Source organism: Puccinia triticina, chromosome 15A (assembly GCF_026914185.1).
Source record: "Puccinia triticina chromosome 15A, complete sequence".
Lineage (NCBI taxonomy): Eukaryota > Fungi > Basidiomycota > Pucciniomycetes > Pucciniales > Pucciniaceae > Puccinia > Puccinia triticina.
Genome location: NC_070572.1, coordinates 954816 through 974371, shown reverse-complemented (window position 1 = coordinate 974371; position 19556 = coordinate 954816). Strand labels below are relative to the sequence as shown.

Here is a 19556-nt window from a genome sequence, read left to right as displayed (position 1 = left end):
AGAATACACTCTCAAGCCAAATCAAGCCTCAACCTCAAAACAAACACAGTTATAAGTCATAATTGACTGGGGACAGTCAATAAGTTGGGGGAGGATGTGGTCATTATTCCTGTGTTTGTAGAAGGAAAAATTCAAACTTTTATGTGTACTCACAAAACGCCTCAAGATACGGCCAAATGGAAATCAGAAATGGAATCTAGGACCAAAATAACCCCTAGTCACCCACTGAAACCACTCTCATATCTCTACCGGATCAGAAGATACGCAAATCATCCCTTTCACGCACCAGTCCAAGCGGGTTCACACACAGACTCAACTCTCGGCTACCATACTTGGCATAATGCATACGGCACATGAATTACCTTTCTTCCTTCCTTTTATCAGTTCTCACCTCCTATTTTCATTTGCATATGTTTGTTTTCCAGTTGCATATCTTTGATCTTGGAAAATCCCTGTATGAATATATATGATCCTGCTTGCATATCAAAGGGACGCATTGTAAATAGTCTAGCTAAATTCCCTCAGTTTTACTTTCTCACCAGCCAAATTCCCTCATAGCTGCTCCCCTGGAGCTAAATTCCCTCATCATTGTCTATATAAGGAGGCCTCTGCCTGCCAGTTGTTCCCGGCCTCATGCCATCGGGGAGTCTATATTCTCTACTCACTTATCACTCATATTATCTATCCATATCACAGTTATCAGCTCACATCACCACTCACTTTCTCATACCTTTCACACTTTATTTGAAATTCATATCGCCGCTCAGTCACACACCTTTCACCAGTAACCAGTCCCCGGTTCCACTCCTGGTTGAGCTTAGCTCCCTCTCACCCTCATCACCCCTCACTTTCTGAACTTATATACCCCCAGGCCAAGGACCTAGGTTCAAGCCCCACTCGAGACATCAAGTCACCGTCACCTACTACATACATCAGTAACCCCATCAACCTCGGACATCGACAACAATCCTCTTATACATCTCATCTTCGAACATATCCTATCACAAAATAAATTGCCAAGCTTACCTTGGTGGTCTTGTTTTCTGATATACAGAAAGGCAGAGCTTGCTCCTCATCCATACCTTTCGCCATTCAGCAAAAGGGTCTCACGACACCTTTTGAGTCTTACACCGTCTACGCCTAGAGGACCCATGGTGTGTTATTATTGCCATAGAGAGGGCCACGGTCTGGGTCGTTGCGCGGAGTTGCAGAAAGATAAAGAGGCTAAGTTGGTGGAGCAGCGTGGAGGGAGTTTTTTCCTCCCAAATGGTGCGCTCATCCCGGTGGACAACTCATGTCCAATCCGGCATGTCGTGGCGTCTTACAATCCAAAGGCCGCTACGGCTAGCGCGTCGGAAGCTGAGTTTAGGACTACGTGCGGGTCCCTTGATCCCTGGCGGCCGCCATCTATTTCCTCCCATTCTTTCTCAGGCGCTTATCAGTCCGACCCCGCTCGCAAGAAGCATGAAGTCCCGAAACCTTTCAAGGCCCCGATAGTACCTCCATCCGGCACACGTAAGCCGTTGAGGAAGACGGTGTCTGATACTGAAGACATGGAGCATGAACCTGAACTTTTCGAACGTGTGCCAGCCGTCCCCGCTGCCTCAGAGACGGAAGAGCAGCAGAAGGGCGCTCCGCCGACGTCTGGATCGTCAAAGCCGGTGACGCCGCCGTCCAAGGTGCGCTTCGAGCGCGGCATTGCCAAAGATCACCCCAATGCGACGGACGTAATGCTCAAAAAGATGTTTGAGGTAACGGTGCCCAATGTTACGGTGTCCGAGTTGTTGGCTGTGGCGCCGTTGGTAGCCGAGGGGATGAAGAAGTGGGTGGCGCGACGGCGCGTCGAGGTTGGAGCGGACGAGATGAGGGTGTCTTCGGGAACTCTGGCAGAAGATTCGGAGGGTGAAGGGCGGATTGACGGCATGAGGCTCTACTCCTGTCCGCTGGGTTATATGCCGTGTTTGGTTGGCGACGAGGAGAGTAACTCTCTCCCGTTAATTGATTCTGGTTCCCAGCTGAACCTGATTTCCGACTCTATGGCTAATAAGTTAAACATTAGCCCCCGAGTGAATTTTAGCTCCGCAGTATATGGTATCGGAAACCAGGCGTGTGAACTTGTTGGAGTCGCAGAAGATGTTCTCATCCGGGTGGGGAAGACAATCGTCGGGTTGTGCCACTTCTGGATCACACGAATGGACGGGCCCCTCATCTTTGGACGGCCATTCCTTATGGACTTCAATGCAAGCTTAAACTTTGACAATCAGGTGGGCGAGCGGATCCTCTTGCCGGAATCAACAGGCCGTAAGATTGAGGTGTCGCTGTGCTCAGTGGATTCCAGACGATGGGAGCGCAAGTTTCCAGGGCACGGACGCAAGGCGGTCCTTTCTCACAAAGGAAAGGCTTGTGACGACCCTTTGGAGGGCCGTCATTTTTTGTAGACACGGTTGATTCAGGAGGCGGCAGATCTAATCTAGAGTTCCGAACTCTGTCTGCTGGATCAACTGCACATTCAGGAACTCAAGGCCGCTATTTTTCTTTATCCTCTCATTCTCATCAGGAAAAACAGCCAGAAAACGTCAAAAAACAGTCAGAAAACCCTCAAAGCATAAAAAAAATCATTTCTTCCGGCTTCTCAGATTATTCGATGGTTTCCTCTCAGTTTTCTCATTTATCTTTTAAGTTATCTCAAGATTCGGATGCGGTTCAGGGCCCAGGGGCCTCCCTTTCGATGGAGGATTCGGAAATAGCGGGCGGAAAGGAGGAGAAAGGTTTGGCGCGAGGATTGGGAGAACTAGAAGTAAGTTCCTCCCAGTTATGCACCTCCAAGGGTTCTACTGCACCGTCGAAAGCATTACAAGCCACATATGTGAGCCGCAAACATCACGTGGGCCCCGGTTTTCTAGGTTCGCACTTTTTGTCCACGGTCCCTTGTCTCCGCGACGAGAATAAACTAGGTCACGAATCTAGTCTCCGGAACGAGGATAAACTAGATACGTCCTATGGCGTTCTCCGCAACGAGATTAATCTAGTTCAGCTCCGCAATGAGCCTAAACTCCCGAGCCTCCGCGACGAGGGAAAACTAATGACCCTCTGTAATGAGGTTAAACTATCTCGTTGGACTTTGGCAATTGAAGGAGGCGAGGTTAGTTTTGCACCACCGTGGAGGCCATTTGGAGTGAAAGTAAGTTCCTCCCAATGTGCACCTCCGAGGCGTGATGCTCTCAACCTAGTCGAAGCCCTACCTCGTGCCACATACGTGAGCAATGGACGTTCTTTTGGGTTCTCTTATTCAGACAAGGCCGCTTTCGAGGACCAGCAGGAGCATCGGACTTGGCCATTGATGGAAAAGGGTTTGACGCTTGGCGGGCAGTCGGCTTTGGTCAAAGCATGGAGGGAGGAAGGGTTCTTAACCTTCGCGGAGAAGTATAAGCCGGTGGCGCGCAAGGTTAAGCCAGTCAACTTGCCGATGCTTCAGCAGTTGAACCCCCCACTTCAAAGGCCGTCTCTCTCCTGTGATCCCTACCGAGGTCTTTCTAAATCATTGGCCGGCCCTTTCGTTCCGCGTGGTCGAGTGACAGAGGATCGTCTGCGAGTCGTGAATTTCGGCCCCGATGGCTGGTTGAAACCAGATGAGTTTAATTTGATCAAGAACGTGCTATCGGAGAGGAATCGGTCGATTGCTTTCACTCCAGAGGAGCGCGGCTTGCTCAAGGATTCGTACGGCATGCCGTACATTATCCCGGTGGTTGATCATGAGCCTTGGCAAAAGAAGCGCATCCCTATACCGGCTGCAAAAGTCGACGAGTACATCCAGATTATCCGGGAGCGCGTTAAGAATGGACTTTACGAGCAGTCCACCTCGAGCTACACCAGCCCCGTCTTCTGTGTGTTGAAGGGCAACGGGAAGTTGAGGGTAGTACACGATCTGCAACCCCTCAATAAGGTGACCATTAAGGACGCGGGCGTACCGCCTGCCACGGAGGATTTCGTTGATTCTTTCGCCGGACGCGCATGTTACGGACTGGGGGATATTATGGGCGGCTACGAAGAACGCGCACTGGACCCGATTTCCCGACCGCTTACCACATTTGATACGCCTTTGGGACGTTTTCAACTCACGCGGCTTCCTCAAGGAGCTACAAATTCCGTGGCTGTTTACCAAGCCCAAATGGTTTGGATACTCCAGGAGGAGATTCCTGAACACGCGGGCATCTTTATCGACAATGGCGGCATTAAGGGCCCTACGTCAGATTACAATGGAGAGGTTCTTGAATGGCATCCGGGCATCCGCCGATTTATTTGGGAGTACGCAACTACGCTGGAGAGGATTCTGTTCCGCATTGAGGAGAGTGGGCTCACGGTCTCGGCGTCAAAGCTCGCGGCGTGTGTTCCCGCGCTGGAGATCGTAGGACACGTGGTATGCAAGGAAGGTCGACGGATGGCAAAGTCTAAGGTCAATAAGATCGTCTCTTGGCCGACCCCGGTCAATGCGACGGAAGTCCGCGGATTCCTGGGAGTTGTGGTCTACGTTCGAATATTCATACCTTCCTTGTTGGAGATCTGCTTGCCCTTGCGACGCCTTACGCGAAAAGACGCCGACTGGTCGTGGTCGGCGGAGTGTGAAGCCGCCTTTCAGAAGCTGAAGACGATAGTGGGCCGCGATATTGTTTTGGTCAAGATTCAGTACGGAGCGGAAGCCGGCAAGATTAAATTAGCAGTAGATTCGAGCTTTCATGCAGCAGGAGCGGTGCTTACTCAAGAGGATGCAAACGGCTTGGATCGACCTGCTTTGTACGAGTCGCTTCTCTTCTCCGACGTTGAATCCCGGTATTCGCAGCCGAAACTCGAGCTTTGTGGGGTGGCTCGCGTCCTCAAAAAGATGCAGACAATCTTGTGGGGGCAGCATTTTGAGCTGCAGGTGGACGCGCACTCTCTAATCGAAATGATTAACGCTCCTAGCCTACCCAACGCGCCGATGACTCGGTGGGTCGCTTTTATTCGCCTTTTTTCGTTCAATATCGTGCACAAGCCCGGGAAATCCTTCACAATGCCCGACGGCCTCTCAAGACGCCCTCAAGGGGACGATGAATCAGACCCCCCTTCAGATTTTGAGGAAGATCAGCCCCACATCAAAGCGCGGCATTCTTACGCGGTGGGTGAGGAGGAATCTTACTCAGGGTTCCAGCAAGGGTATTGGCGCGACCTCGAGCGCTTTCTGGCCACCTTGCGCAGGCCGGACGGGATGGACACTAAGGAGTTTCGCGCGCTGAAGCGCCGATCAGCTGATTTCTTCCTACAGGCTGGGCGGCTAATGAAGAGGGGAGTTCCCCTTCCTCGCATTGTGGTCACGGTTCCGGCAAAGCAGTATGAGATTCTCTCAAAACTTCATGAGGATTTGGGTCACCGCGGCTCAACGGAAACTTATCGTCGGGTGTCGGAGCGCTTCTGGTGGCTGTCATTGAAGGAAGCGGTGTCGAAATGGTGTCGCAGCTGCGAAGCTTGTCAGAAGAAGGATCTTCGCCGTCCTCAGGAGATACGTTACCCTACAGGCGAATCTACAGTGTTCGGACGGGTCTCCATGGACGTCGTGCATCTCAAGGCGGGTGACGCGAAGTACTTGATAGTAGCGCGAGATGACTTTTCAGGATGGGTTGAAGCTAAAATTCTCAACAACCTGACGTCAGAGGCGGTGGCCTCCTTCCTGCAGGACCACTGGACTATGCGCTATGGTCTAGCGCAGGCTTATTCGACGGATGGCGGTTCCGAATTTGGCGGCGCGCTAGCGGATATGTTACGCGCACTACCCGGGAAACATTGAGTCTCTACGCCTTACTACCCTGAGGGCCAAGGAATGGTGGAACGTGGCCATGGCCCCCTGAAGGCGGCGCTAGTCAAGTTGGCGGGCGAGAGCGGCAAGAACTGTCGAAAGTTCTTACCCTTGGTGTTGTTTGCCGATCGAATATCAACCAAGAGGACGACTGGTTATTCGCCGTATGAAGTGGTGTTCGGGCAGCGGGCCGTGCTCCCCCTTGATCTGGAAATTGAGTCTTACCTAGGAGTTGATTGGGATTCCGTGAAGGATACTGCCGACCTTCTAGCCGCGCGTTCTTTGCAACTCGAGCGCAGCGAAGAATTGCGCGGCGTTGCCTTCAAACAAATGATGGACGCAAGGGAAGAATCTGTACGGTACTCTCAAGAGAAGAACGCGTCGCGACTACAGGACCCGCTCAAGGCTGGGGACAAGGTTTTGGCGTACAACCGTTCCTTGGAGATTCAGTGGGGGCAGTTGTTTGCTCATTGTTGGAACGGTCCCTATCGAGTTGTGAAGCAAGTTCAGGGCGGTTCCTACGTTTTGGAGGAGCTCGATGGCACGGAGCTCAAGCGGCGCTTCGCCGCGGATCAAGTGAAGAGGTTCTTTTCCTGGGAGGACATTCTTGACCAGAAGTAAGTTCCTCTCCAAGTATGCACCTCCCGGGTAGTTGCTACCGCGTATTGTCAAAACTCTACTTTATGCCACGCTCGTGAGCACCGCGTACGCGCCTGGTTGGTTTTCTTTCTCTTTCTTTAGGACTTGGATTTCTTTTTTGGCACGGATACTTGACAAGCAGTCTAGGGACAGACTGCAAGTCGTGGGTGGATGTGGTGGACAGATCAGTACACAGGGCAAATTGAGGATTTCTTTGCGCATGGCGCGCGCCGGAGGACGTCAAGACTCAAGACAGCAAGATTCAAGCTTTCAGCCCTCAAGGCCTCCTCAAGTTTCAATGGCGCGGCGTGGCGCGCATCCTCAAGACGTTTCAGGTTCTTTTCCTTCTTTCTTTTTGTTTCTGTTTTTATGTCTTTGTTCCCTTTCTATTTCACTTTCATCATGTTTTGTTATTTTCCTCTTTCATTCTGCGCGCATTGGATAGGGTTTGGATGAGGAGGGTTGGTTTTTGTCTTGTTTCCTTTTGTTTTGTTTTGTGTCTGCTGTTTTGTTTGTTGTGGCGCGCGCATGCGCGCTAGGTTGTGATGAGATGTCTGCTACATGTCACCAACTCCAAGGTTTGAGTTCAGTTCGAACTCAGGCTTTGGAGCGGCATGGACCAACTCTGAACCGTAATTTTCAGCTCTCCATCAAAGTTTAAAGTCATTGTCTTGGCGCTTTGTCCGCCCGCATTTTCACACGTCTTCTGAGCTTATCCCCTCAACGCCGATCTCCTCCAATTTTCTGGTTTAGATCACACCCCACCGGCAGTATCCCCGGCTCTTTTCTCAACAACAAAATGGCCGACGCGCCACTCCAGCCGTCGTAAAATCAAAACCCCCCCACGCTTACACAAATCTCAGCGCTCACTCACGGCCAATCACCCCGGAGGGCATACAACACATTTTCCTTTCTCTTCCATTCCCCTCCCCCAACTGCCGCCGGCATAGCACCGGACGGAGTTCCTCACCGTGAGTGATGTCGCTTTAAACCCGTTTCTTTAGAAAATGAAAACATCCTAACAGCAGCATCCCACTTACAGATGTGGTTGTAATAATACTTCAGATTATCTGAATCCTCTGCGATGACCTTGTTTTGAGCAGATGTGGATTTGGATTTGTTTCTCAAGGAGCTCCCCAGTCTCTTGAAAAACTTTGGCACTTGAGAATCTAACACCAGGAAGAAAGTGAAGATTTGTTGATAATTAAACGGGATGTCAGCAATCCAAGCAACATCAACTGAAATTTTGTGTTTGATGGCTCTGCAAGCTGGTTGGGCTTGTTTGTCAAGAGTTGGTACAGTATGCGGGCAGCGTCTTTGTTCCCAAACCCTATGATGCGCATGGCGGCAGTCAAATCGAGATGGAGAATCACCAGTAGCCATGCCGGCAAGCTTTTAGAAATCATTTCTCGAGCTATGATGACCAAAACTCGTGCCGTCACATGGTCAGATGGATACACTCCGGGCGCCTTTCAGTTGCTTATCGGCCTCCTTTTAAGTTGGAATGGTTCGGTTATGGACGCCTGTTGTGGCAGTGCGCGATCGATCTACCAAATAAGTCCGAGAATCCGGATGGAAGGAAAGGGCGCTTGGCCGGATACACAGGCGAGATTCCCTCCGTCACTACCCAGCTCCTAATTGCTTCTAAAACATGACCATTATCAAATCTTGCATCATTGACGATTGGACGTGTATGAGAGCCATAAGCGGACCCCGAAACATCAGGAAAAATTTAGTCAAGACTCGGATGTGCGTGTGTTTTCTGTGGGCCATAATGCATGAACACCATCAGGCGTGCATATTGGTGGAAGCAGGGGTTACGGAGCAGGCCCTACAGTAGCGCATGGCAATAACGTCTTGCAATCTTAAAACATGGGAGGCATTTTATCCATGTTGTGTACACAACCCCATCGTAGCCCCGAATGGACCTAAGGCGCGGCGCCCAAATGTATCTACCGCCGCTTTATACACCATCAATGGTTAGAATAAAAGGGGGGTTTTTGCTCCCTTAACCCCAAGAGATTTTCATGCGACGGATATTACAGGGTGGAGAGTGGGGGTTCAGGAGTAGGGGAGGATCATGATGAGTTCTGGACTTGAACTCGGGATGGCTCAGGATCGCGGGCAACCGGATGGACTCCTCGCCTCTACAAAATGCCAAGTCAATAAGAGAGCGGACTGTGTGAGTTGGTTGTGCGAGGGGACTGACAGGACTTTTGCCTTCTGTTTATGGGACAAGGCTTTTTTTGAGGAGGGCTTGGGTTGAGCAGCGGCTGTTGATGGCTCTTGCAGGGTGCGAGCTGGGAGAATCTTCTCAACAGGATTGCTAGGAGCAGTAGTGGTGGTGGTGGTGAGGACTTCGTCTAGGGCTGCGATAACCGGCCTCAGGTCGCCGACGACCGCCTGTTCCTTGGCCTTCTTCTTGAGCCTCTTTGCGTGCGATTTTGAGTACGGTTGAACACCTAAGAAAAAAACCTGCTAATTCTGATGCAAGGAAACAGTTGCAGGCATGGCTGGTTCGGAGTTCGGTAGGGGCGTGGCGGTGGTATGGTTTTCAGGGAAGGATGAATGCACCAGTCAAGTGTGCTAGTCTGGTGGATCTTGAGAGGGCTGTGCCAGGTGGTGCCAAATTTTCTATAAAAAAAGGTTGTCGGCTTGTCTACTTTTTTGCCCCAGGCGTCCTCTGCCGCTGTACTTCCAGCTTGCGGTTTGTCCTCAACCCCCTCTGCTGTTGCACTTGCACAGTTTGGGGGGCTAAATTTGTTGGCCCCCCTTTGCATAATGCCTTAAATGCGGCGCGCTGGGGGTCATCCTCTCACCATTTTTTAACCCTGCTAGACAGGGATGGATGGTGGGCCATGGTGCATCAGCTTGCTGATGTTAGGTGGCTGGTTGCAGTGTTTTGTTGATTTTGGCATTTGTAGATGGAAAACCGGTCATGTCTTTTTCCTGGAAGTTGTAAAGGGGAAACCCTTGATTTTTTTTGTGATTTTTGGAGATTTGCAGGGGAAACCCTTGAAGTTTTGTTTTGTGATTCAGAGGCTTTAATAAACTTGGATATATATATTTAATGTTTTTGCGTAGTTTTACATATGTAAGAGTAATAATTTCTCTTTCATATGTAAAACTACTTTTTATATTTTTTATTTATATATTGTCACAGTGGCTCTGCCATAGTAGCCAGCTGACAGCACTGAATTCCATAAATCAGATTCAAATCCAGATTTCTGTTTTTTTTTTTTTTTTATCACAAAAATTTCACAGCTTTAATCCACTTGAAATGTTTATGATTTCAGCCTTGGTCAGAAAGGATAATGAGGTTTCAATCTGAAATTAAAGTAAAACATTTAGACTGTTTCAATTCTATCTCCCATCTAGATTAAATATTCTATGCACTCAAGTTTTACTCTAAATTCAGAATAGATCAATAAAAGAATTTCTTCTGTACAGGAGTGCAGTGGGACTTTGGTGTTGTCCCCAAAACTGGTCAAACCTGCCAGGGCCGGGCGAGTGCTGGGAGAGTATAGTTGAACCACACCCAAAAAAGCCTTTCTGGCCAAGGATTCTCAAAAACAAACCCAGGGATTGAAGCAAGTTTCATCCTAGGGCCCATCTAGGTCACTAGGAAGGCAAATCCAGGCACTCTTTCAGGCCATAACCTAATAGGGCTACCAGTAAGTGGGCCTCGAGACCTAGTCCCAGCCGGAACTAGGTGTACTTTGATAAGTTTGGGGAAGCCACTCCAAGAAGTAGCAATAAGTAGCGGGCATTTGAAGCCCTAGGCAGAAAGCCACCGGCCCAATCTCCCAGAGACTCGTACCTACACCAGGAAAAAAAAGTAGTCACTTGATGGCAAGTGACATGACACAGTTTTTTTTTTCAGCTCCAACACTGCTCCAATGCTGCTCCTCTCCACCAGCACATCTGGGGTTCACCTGATAGGTGTCAGGATCAAAGCACTCAATGTGAAAAAAACAGATGATGCTCTGCTTTGGCCCTGGCCCAGCTGATGCTCAGATTTTACCCTGGCTCAGCTGATGCTCAGTTTTTCCCCTGGCCCAGCTGATGCTCAGCTTTGGAACTGGCCACCTGATGATCATATTTGGCCCTGGCACAGCTGATGCTCAGCCTTGCCCATGGCTCAGCTGATGCTCAGCTTTGGCCCTAGCCTAGCTGATTTTCAGCTCTGGTCTTGTCCAAGCTGATTTCCATCTTTTTCCTTTGCCTGACTCAGCTGATACTCAGCAAGCTGTGCATCAGCTGGCCAGCTGGCCCAGGACTGGGCCAAAGCTGAGCATCAGCTGGGACAGGACTAGGAGAAGGCTGAGAAAGGACTGGTACAAAGCTGAGCATCAGCTGCGCCAGGACTAGTACAAAGCTGAGCATCACCTGGGCAAGGAATGGTCAAACGGCTTTATTCCAATTCTGAGAGTGAGCTGCATGAAAAAGCTGAGTATGAGCTGGGCAGAAAAGCTGAGTATGAGCTGGGTACCAAAGCTGAGTATCAGCTGGACAGAACTGAGGATCAGTTGGGCTCATCAAAAGCTGAACAGGACCTCCTTGGTAAATTTTGGAAGTTGACGAGATGGTTGGGAGATTGGGGTAGATAGTGGATAGATATTGGATAGATGGTGGGTAGCTGGCTGGAGCTGGTGTAATTTCACTTGTGATCAACTGAATATTTTGTTTTCCTGGTGCCACTGCCTACTCTCATTATCCTTTGGCTTGAAACAACAGTGAGCCAATACACTAACGGTATTTGTTAGTGTAGTGTATCTTAGCCAAAACCAGCTAACAATAGCAACATTTGCTGTTATCTCGTTTTTTGTGTTGCTAACAATACAGGAACTTTCCCAGGAAGTAGTGATGGTTAACAGCAATAACTGTTATTGTATCCTGTTAGTAGCAATAAAATGCCTGTTATTGTTGTTATTGCTGTTATTTCCTGTTATTTTTAGTATGGATACTTGTATCTGAGATAACAAATAACATGTATGTGAGAGTCAATAAAATGGCTACACTAACAGTTATTGTCCAATAACGTTAGTGTAGTGCAGTGGCCCATTGCTGCTTGAAAGTAGGCCTTTATATCTCCAAAGGAGATTATCACTTGAATCAAAAAAATCTCAACCACCCCACCCACCCTTGCAGTGGTTGAACCACAAGTCCAAAATCACAAAGTGGAACTCAAAGGAGTACTGCCAGGGTCTTGCACCAACCCTGGCAGAGTCAGGTGTGCGTTTCTTCTCTGAGAATGCTGTGGTGTGCTGTAGATCTCAGCACCATTGCAGTTGTGAGATGCAGCCAAACCTTCCTGGTGGCACTACAGCATCTTTGCCCTGGAAACTGAACTCTACTAGGCCTTGCGTCTAGCACTGCCCCCCCCCCCCCCCCCCCCTCTACCCACGCCCTGGAGATTCAGCCCTAAAGGGCTTGGCTCATGGGGTTGCCTAGGTGACCTCCTTCACTGAATCTGTCTTGGAGCAACACTGAAAGAGAAAGTGTACCCCCCCTGCGCCACAAGAGTTCTGCATGTGCCATGCAGCACACACCACACATTTCTTGCTCTAAACCATGCATTGGTTTCAGCCTTCAAGCCCATCCAAAAAATTCCTGGAAATTCCTAGGATTTTTTACCTGCTATAAATTCTACATCAGTGAACCAAATTTTTTATCTCCTTTGTGTGTAAGTTTTGGGTGAAATGTCACACACATGTCATGTACTGGATCTTTTCTAGAACCTTCCAAGTCAAAAGAACATTCAGAGTCAGATTCTACTCATCCGGACAACTCAGAACCACGCAACAACAAGACACAACAACTCAAGAACACCTACAGCAACTCCAAACAAACAGTTTCAGCACCAGCTTCACTTGACTCAACTCCAGGAGCATCGTTCAGGGGGAAGAGGATAGGTATTTATTCTTTCAACGTTCAACATGGTTATTTTGATCACTCAGATTGTTGTTTCTATCTTTCATCCATTCTTAGTTTTTCCCTATCTCTCATTTCATCATTGCCTTCTCAAACAGTCTGTCAGATATTAACACTCAACAACCTAGGTAAAACTCAAATCAACAATGTTTCTTTCTCATGAATGATTCTTATTAATTGTTATGTTTTCTTCAGTTTTCTACTACTGGTTTTTTAAAGTGTTTGCAATAAATAAAATCTCATCAAACTACAGTAAGGACTGTTGAACTTGAATTAGTTTGTTATTATCTATTCCAAAACTTAATATATCCTGCCTTATACACTTTATTTAGTTAGTGCCGCCCCCATATTAAGGCTGGCACCCAAAAAGTGCCCCTTGGGTGGACCCCCCGGGTGTGCGTGGTTGGGATGAGGCCAAAACCCTGCCAGAACCCCCGGGTGGTTTGGCAATACTTAATGGGTGGACTTGGGAGGTTGAGTGTAGCAAAAGAAAGAGCTCCAGTGCACCAATGAAGCAAGTGATGTGTACCTACAGGCTAGGAAGTTAGATAGGGAAGCATGTGGGGTGAAAAACAAGTCAATTGGAGTAAAAAACAAGTGTATTGACTAATTTAAATGAGTGTTGGGGAAAAAATGCATGGGGAGAGAGAGATGAGCAACTATATTGGGCTGTCGAGTAGCTGGTACCATCCCTTGGTACATAGTAACTGTTCCATCGTTTCAGGATCAAGTGATGCGCGCTGCCAAGAGACTACCCAACAACCTTTAGAGAAGACTCTCTCAGAGGCTGCACTTGTAGCCCGAATGGCAAGTAGCGCCAAGCCATTTTTGACAAGATTGGATAGTTTGATTTTTGGCCAGACAAGTACTTCAAGAATGGTGTTCCTTTGGGTTCAAGTTCTTCTTTGAGATAAAAAACAATCTCCACCTTGACTGTGTCCAGATCAGTGGTTGGTTCATAATGCAGAAGAGAAGAAGCTAGATGTGTTCTTCTTTGAACCCGGGTTCAACTTTGTTTGCTGGGGGGGATTGGGCATCTCATTGAAAGTCTTTGAAACCCCATGGAAAATTTTGAGGATTGCCTCAAATGACGTATCATAGTGCTTCTTGATAAAGGCTTTTTTTCTTTTCCAGACCGCAGTCTTGAGGTTGGGTCAAGGATCATTGCACATATGTAGCTTGGTTTGCCAAGTAAGGAACAGAGGTAGCTTTTGATCTTGTTGATGATCTGGGTGGCAGGTTGGATGAGCTGTGTTTGGTCAGATAGACCATTTTGAACTCTCTTTAAGTGCTTCATTGTCAGCCTTAGAGTCAACACAGCTGACCTAAAGTCTGCCTTTTTCTACTTATTACATATGAAATTACTTCATATATTTTTCATCTTAAGAGATATCATTGTTTTGACTTCATGTTCTGTTTCCTCATGAAATTTTAACCCTAGTTACAACTTATCAATTCTTTGTAACTATACTCCTTCCCTGAGTTCTTGAGTTGTAGCGCACATGCGCAGTTGTGACGTGTCAGCGCTACCAGGCGCGCCAAACCACATGTACATATGTAATTACATAAGCAAACTGTGAAAATTTTTGAATTCAGGATCCCCCTTGCCTGAGGAGGATACACAGACTTCAGCACACCAGAACCACACCCCAGATAACCCAGGATCACCACCAAAGAGATTACCACACTCCCAGTATACCTACCGTCACAGGCGCCTAGGATATTGACAGTAAGTAAACTCTCTCTCTGAACCTTGCTTATCCAGAGTGAAACTCTGTTTCTCTTGAATGTTTCTTCTTTTCTTTAACTCTTTCAATCATCAAAGATCAAAAGGTTGTCTCTGATTAAGACCTATAAAATCAGAGCAGAGTAGTAACCCTACTTCTGAATCCCACCAACGTTTCCTTGTTGTGAGTGGAGGCTGTTGCACTCTTTTTGGCCTGGCACAGCTGGCATCCAACTTTTCCAGGTTGAGAATAGCCCAGATCAATTTATAAAGACTTAAAGTCTAGGCCTGATCTTCTCTTTTCTCTCTCTTTCTCTTCCCCTCTCTTAGTTTGTATTTCTTTATCCCAAGAAATCTAAACTATTTCCCCCTCTTTTCTTGTCTCCTGTTGTCACGTAAGAGACACAGGCTCACATTCATCAAGACTATGTAGACAGGGAGTGTGGTGTTTAAGCTTGGGTAGTTGGATCCACATAGCATTTGTGTTGCTTTTTTAAGAGGATTTAGAAAGCGTGTCAGGTTGGCTGCTTGATCCCATTAGTCTACTCAGCCCCGCCCCTCCTAGCTCGGCAGGGAAGTACTGAGACTCCCCCCAAGCTAGGTGAGAAAACTCCTCCTTTTCCTTCTCTCTCCATTTCCCCTTTTCTTCCCTCTTTCTCCAAAAGTTTTATGTAAAGGGAATTACTGAGACTCCCCCCGAGCTAGCTCCATTTGCCCCTGCCAATACAAACAGAGGTTCTAGAAGCTGTTACGTGCCTCGTGCCCTCGCCCTTGTCCTTGTACCCTTGTCCTCGCTCCTTGACCCTTGTCTAGTGAAGCTCTCCTCATTGAGAGCTTAAAATTCCTTAAGATCTGGCTGTAAAAATTTGACAACCTCACAAAAGTGTTCATGGTGTTGCAGAGAAAAACAAATGCAAGTGCACATGCCCTGGATTCTCTTGAGGATAGTTTTGAGATTTATTCCACTGCTGTACAGTCCAGATTGGGGGTCAGACGCAAGATGCGCATGACAGTGTTGGAAAATTTGGATGCATTAGGATTTTTGGCATTCTGTTTGTCATCTTTGTATGTCATCAAAATTTCTTGACCATTGTGGTCTTCTTCAATGCCACCAAGGACCATAAGACCTGCTTTTGCCCCTAGATTTATGACATGGGCAATTCAATTCCAGCATGATTGGCTGGGATGAAGTCATCCCACTTTAACTGGGATGCACTCAACCAATTTGAAATGGGTTGATCTTGAACAATGAAATATAAATCCAAGGGGGGCACCTTGGATTTATATTTCATCAGTTGAGATCAACCAAGTTCAAATTGGTTGAGTTCATCCCAGTTTAACTTGGATAAACTTAACCCAGCTAATTATGCTGACAATGCAATGCAAACTAACAGGTGGGTCAGGGTGTAAACGGGTTGGGTTTGGGTTGAAAAACAGGGGTCATGCTTTACGCACTGCCAAAAATTACCATGTGCACTACCAATAAGTAGTGCACTCCAAGAAATCTTGGACGGTGCTCCACTCCAATTTCTTTGGAGTGGAACCCTGTGCACTCCAAAAATTAATGGATTACACACTACCATTGCCCTCAATTACTGGGATAGACCAGCCATCAAGATCACATAAAATCTTGATGGCCAGTCCAGATCATAGGGATTTGTACAGCCCTCTCAATGGCGGGTACAGACCGGTCACCAAGAGTATACAACCCTCTTGATAAATGGTCTGCGCTGGTCACCGAGGGGATACAGCCCTCTCAATAACCGGTCTCCGCCGGTCATTGAGGGGATACAACCCTCTCAATCACCCGTTTTTGGCCATGCTGAGGTGCATGTGCTTTGCAGTGACCAAGCAATCAACAATCTTCACTCTCAGCCAAGAGGCCAGCTAGTCTGTAGAGATGAAAAGGAGGATTTTTGGCTTAGGAAGAACAGCTGTGGTTTCAGGGCCTCATGTCTCATTTCCTTTGTGCAACCACACATTGGTCATGTGTGCCTTATGAATACTACCAAGGTTTAGCTAGCAGACTATTCTCCCTGTTGCGTGTAGCACTCAGGGCGCAGAGCTAGCTCGCAGTTCCCAGGTGCTTGGAAAAAGAGTCAGCTGAAAAGGCTTCCTAGTTGCTTGGGAAGTGCCATAATTCCTCATTGGTCCATGTCTTAAGTTGTAACATCAAAATACTATCTTGATAGGGACAGTTGGGTTGACAACCAACCAGATCAACCCGCTTTCTTAATTCTATATGTGAATATACTCGGGCAAGCAAGATATAGGTAAGAGGAGATTGCAGAAAGAGAGATCAAAGATCAAACAGACACAAAAGTCTCCAAGAGAATACATGAGGTCAGAGGAAGAGAATACATGAGAGAGGGAGGTATTTTGAAAGTGATTGGGTCAAGAAGTATGAGCAAACGCTCCGGGCATTGGCAAGTGATCGTCATTGTCAGAAGCGGCATCCTGATCAACGTTGTGGTCCTGGTCCTGGTGTTGATGAGGAATCGGAGGAGGGACAGGGGGATCTTCAAAGAGACGATCGAGGCGGGCGAGGAGGGCCTGGCGTTGGTGAGGTTGGAGCAAGTCGTTATCGAGCTGGAGGACAAACTGGATCTGGTTGACAAGGTGGTTGCGTTGTTCAGGGTCGTCGGCCTGGGCAAGAAGCCGCTCGAGCGCCGCCTCAGCCTCCTGCTCTCCACCCATCATCCTCCCCATCATCTCCTCCTCCTCCGCTTCTGCTTCCTCCTCTTCTTGCTGCGTCCGATCCATCCCGTAAGACTCCCCTGCCACCTCGTCTGTCTTCCTGAAATATTCGGCGTCGTAGCTCGTCCCGCCCTCCGGCGGTAACGGATCAAACGAGAATGCAGTGGCCGAATGGGAATATACCGATGGAGGAAGGAAGTTTTTAAACGCCTGGACGTCTGCACAGGACAAAAAGAGGGCAAGATTGATTGTTTAGTATACATGTACGTGTGGCTTAGGGGAGCAGAAGAAGACGAGCCTGAGACCAGGACGGCACGATGAATGCCTTCAGCAGCGACCAAGTGAAGCTGGGGATTGCTAGCGAACTGGATGCCGAGCTGGACGTCGGGGTCGTCAGGCTGCGAGAACTTGGGCACAACGCGCTCGAGGATCCGGCGCAGCCACGCCGAGGTCTCGGGCACTTTCCACAACGAGGCCGCCCGTGTGGCATAGATGCGGGCCTTCAGATGGAGCATGCTCTTTGCCGCGTCTTCCGTGTATCCCTCATCCACTTGCGCCCGCTCAATCCGCTCGTATTCGACCGGTATCGAGTGCCCGGTCGCGCGCGCTAGTGGCTTGATCACCTGCGGGAACCTCAGGATGGCAGATTCTAACGCAAAGTCACTGGGATCATGGTTCTGGTTAAACAATTAAAGGCACAATAGTTAGTCTTACCCTTGAGCACAAACGAATACAAACACGCTTAACTGAACACCGCTCCCTTTCCTCAATAGCTCTCAAACATAACGCTCTGGAATAGTATAAGCCCGGATAGGCTTCGGTGTAGATCCCTCCATTGGGATCCCGGTTCTGCAGATCGGCCAAGTTGTCGAGAAAGTCCAAGAAGAATTGGTCTTGGCTGGCTTTTGGAGCTAAGAAATCGATCCTGTTGTGCCAACCCATGAAAGCGCGCTTAGGCTCAAGCAATTTCGAATCTCTTTGAAAAAAAAAGAAGAGAGAAGGATGGAAAAGGACGAACCACAGCAGAGCGCCAAAAGGATCCTGATAGGGGTTCAAAGAGAAGAGGAATTTGCAAGTCTGAAAGCTAGATCGGTAACAGCCCTGCTTGAGCAAGAGCTTGAGCTTAAGGTCTAGCGCCTTGAAGAGGTTACGATTCTGAACGAGTCTGAAGTCGAGCCGAGCAGTGCCGGAGGAGAAGAAAGAGCTGGAGGCAGTCCAGAGAGTTTTCTCGCTGACGAAGAGGGCTTGGTTGAGGAAGCGAGTAGCTTGGCCCTGGTCTTCGTTGTGTGCCGAGACTTCGGAGAGTTGGAGCAGGGTGTCAGGATGGTATGGATGTCGTTGAAGGATGGTCATGAGCTGGTTAGGGTCGAGAGACATGATAGCTTGGAGGAAGCGGGACTGGACGAGCTTGAAGCTCATGCTATGTTCGAAGGTGAACCACAGATCGGCCTCGGCCAGCCGTCGGCCAGCCACCTCCTCGGCGCCCATCCGTCGCATGCTCAGCCCCGACGAGGCCCGGCTGTACGGCGGCCAGTTCGGCTCCGGCTTCGCTAACAGACTCGCCTTCATCTTCAGCTTCGAGTTCAGCTGGTGGTGCGGGTCATTCGTGATTCGTGCGCCGTAGACTGCATGCAGAGGGCGGATCGTCGCCCCGCTCGACGATACCTATTTTGGCCCCAAAACATACCACCTCAGCTTTGATTTTGGATCAGCGCGTAAAATCAACTTGCCACTTTGGCTCCGAACATCCGGCGTAGCTCCAAGTCCGGATCGAGCATTTTGGGGTCAACCTTCAGCAGATTATTAATCGCAGCTTCTTGTTGATCTAGTGTTCGCTGAGGATGGTCGGCAGGCTGGATGGACTTGAGCTTCGTGCTTAGCTCCTGCAATGCCTGGTCGATTTCGTCCACCTCGGTCTCCTTTTCTTTGCCGGTCTTACTACTAGCTTTGTTGTTCATGTTATTTTGGCCATTCTTGGCTGTTCTGGTGCTTGGTAGTGTTGTTTCTGTTGGTGAATCAAGAGTTGTTTTGTTCTTCTTCTTTTTCTTCTTCGGTTTCTTCTTTTTCAAGCCCCCTTGCGATTGGCCTGTTCTGAGCCTCGCGTCTCCTTCCTCTTCATCTTGTTCCTCGTCCTCTTCGTCCTCTTCGCCTGCCTCGGCCGCTAGCGTAGTTATGAATGAATTGAATAAGTTCTGTCTGCCCGAGTTGGTGGCTATTTCTGATGTTTTTGCTTCCTCGTCTGATTCAATCGCTGGTGTCGATGTTGATAGGAGTTGCAGCTCTTGGTCTTCTCGTTGCTGTCTCTTCGAGTTTCGTCCCATCCTGACTGTTGTGGTTCGTTCTTGGTTTTTGAATCTTCGAATCTTCAGCTGAGATACAATATATCACCAAGCAGACTCCGCTCATGCATAGTCCCTTCCACTTTGGAATCATCAACCTTAACCTATTGCAGCTGGTGGCATGTCCCTTTGTGTTCTGACCTCAACACCATCACTCAAGACAACTTCCTGATACTTCCAAAAGGAAAGGGCAAAAAACACACTCCAAACACATCTAGGCTTGATTTGACATGTACACAAATCACACATGTAGTTGCTAGAATCCTGAAAATAATGGAAGGTTCAAGCTTCATGAGAAGGTGGCCCTGGCTTTGGCATAACTACACCAAATTCTCAGACTCCAGGTGGAACTCAACACCCAATTGAGTATTGTGGCTCAGACTGTGAGTTGAAT

At 48.5% G+C, this 19556-nt stretch overlaps 3 protein-coding genes across 3 annotated transcripts; all 3 read right to left on the bottom strand.

Annotated features, from left to right (window-relative positions):
• Window positions 1–8474: 8474 nt before the first annotated feature.
• On the bottom strand, window positions 8475–11180 carry PtA15_15A114 (uncharacterized protein; the record flags this gene model as incomplete). Its single annotated transcript, XM_053163288.1, has 3 exons — window positions 8475–8613; window positions 8676–8896; window positions 11175–11180. 3 exons carry the CDS (start codon window positions 11178–11180, stop codon window positions 8475–8477), a joined length of 366 nt encoding a protein of 121 aa, XP_053027278.1.
• A 5340-nt stretch (window positions 11181–16520) lies between these two features.
• PtA15_15A113 (uncharacterized protein) lies at window positions 16521–18320 on the bottom strand (the record flags this gene model as incomplete). The annotated part of the gene is made up of 5 exons (XM_053163287.1): window positions 16521–16772; window positions 16911–17041; window positions 17122–17500; window positions 17571–17748; window positions 17842–18320. The coding sequence occupies 5 exons, from the start codon at window positions 18318–18320 to the stop codon at window positions 16521–16523; spliced, it is 1419 nt and encodes a 472-aa protein (XP_053027277.1).
• A 103-nt stretch (window positions 18321–18423) lies between these two features.
• On the bottom strand, window positions 18424–18781 carry PtA15_15A112 (uncharacterized protein; the record flags this gene model as incomplete). The annotated part of the gene is made up of 2 exons (XM_053163286.1): window positions 18424–18488; window positions 18550–18781. 2 exons carry the CDS (start codon window positions 18779–18781, stop codon window positions 18424–18426), a joined length of 297 nt encoding a protein of 98 aa, XP_053027276.1.
• Window positions 18782–19556: the final 775 nt, after the last annotated feature.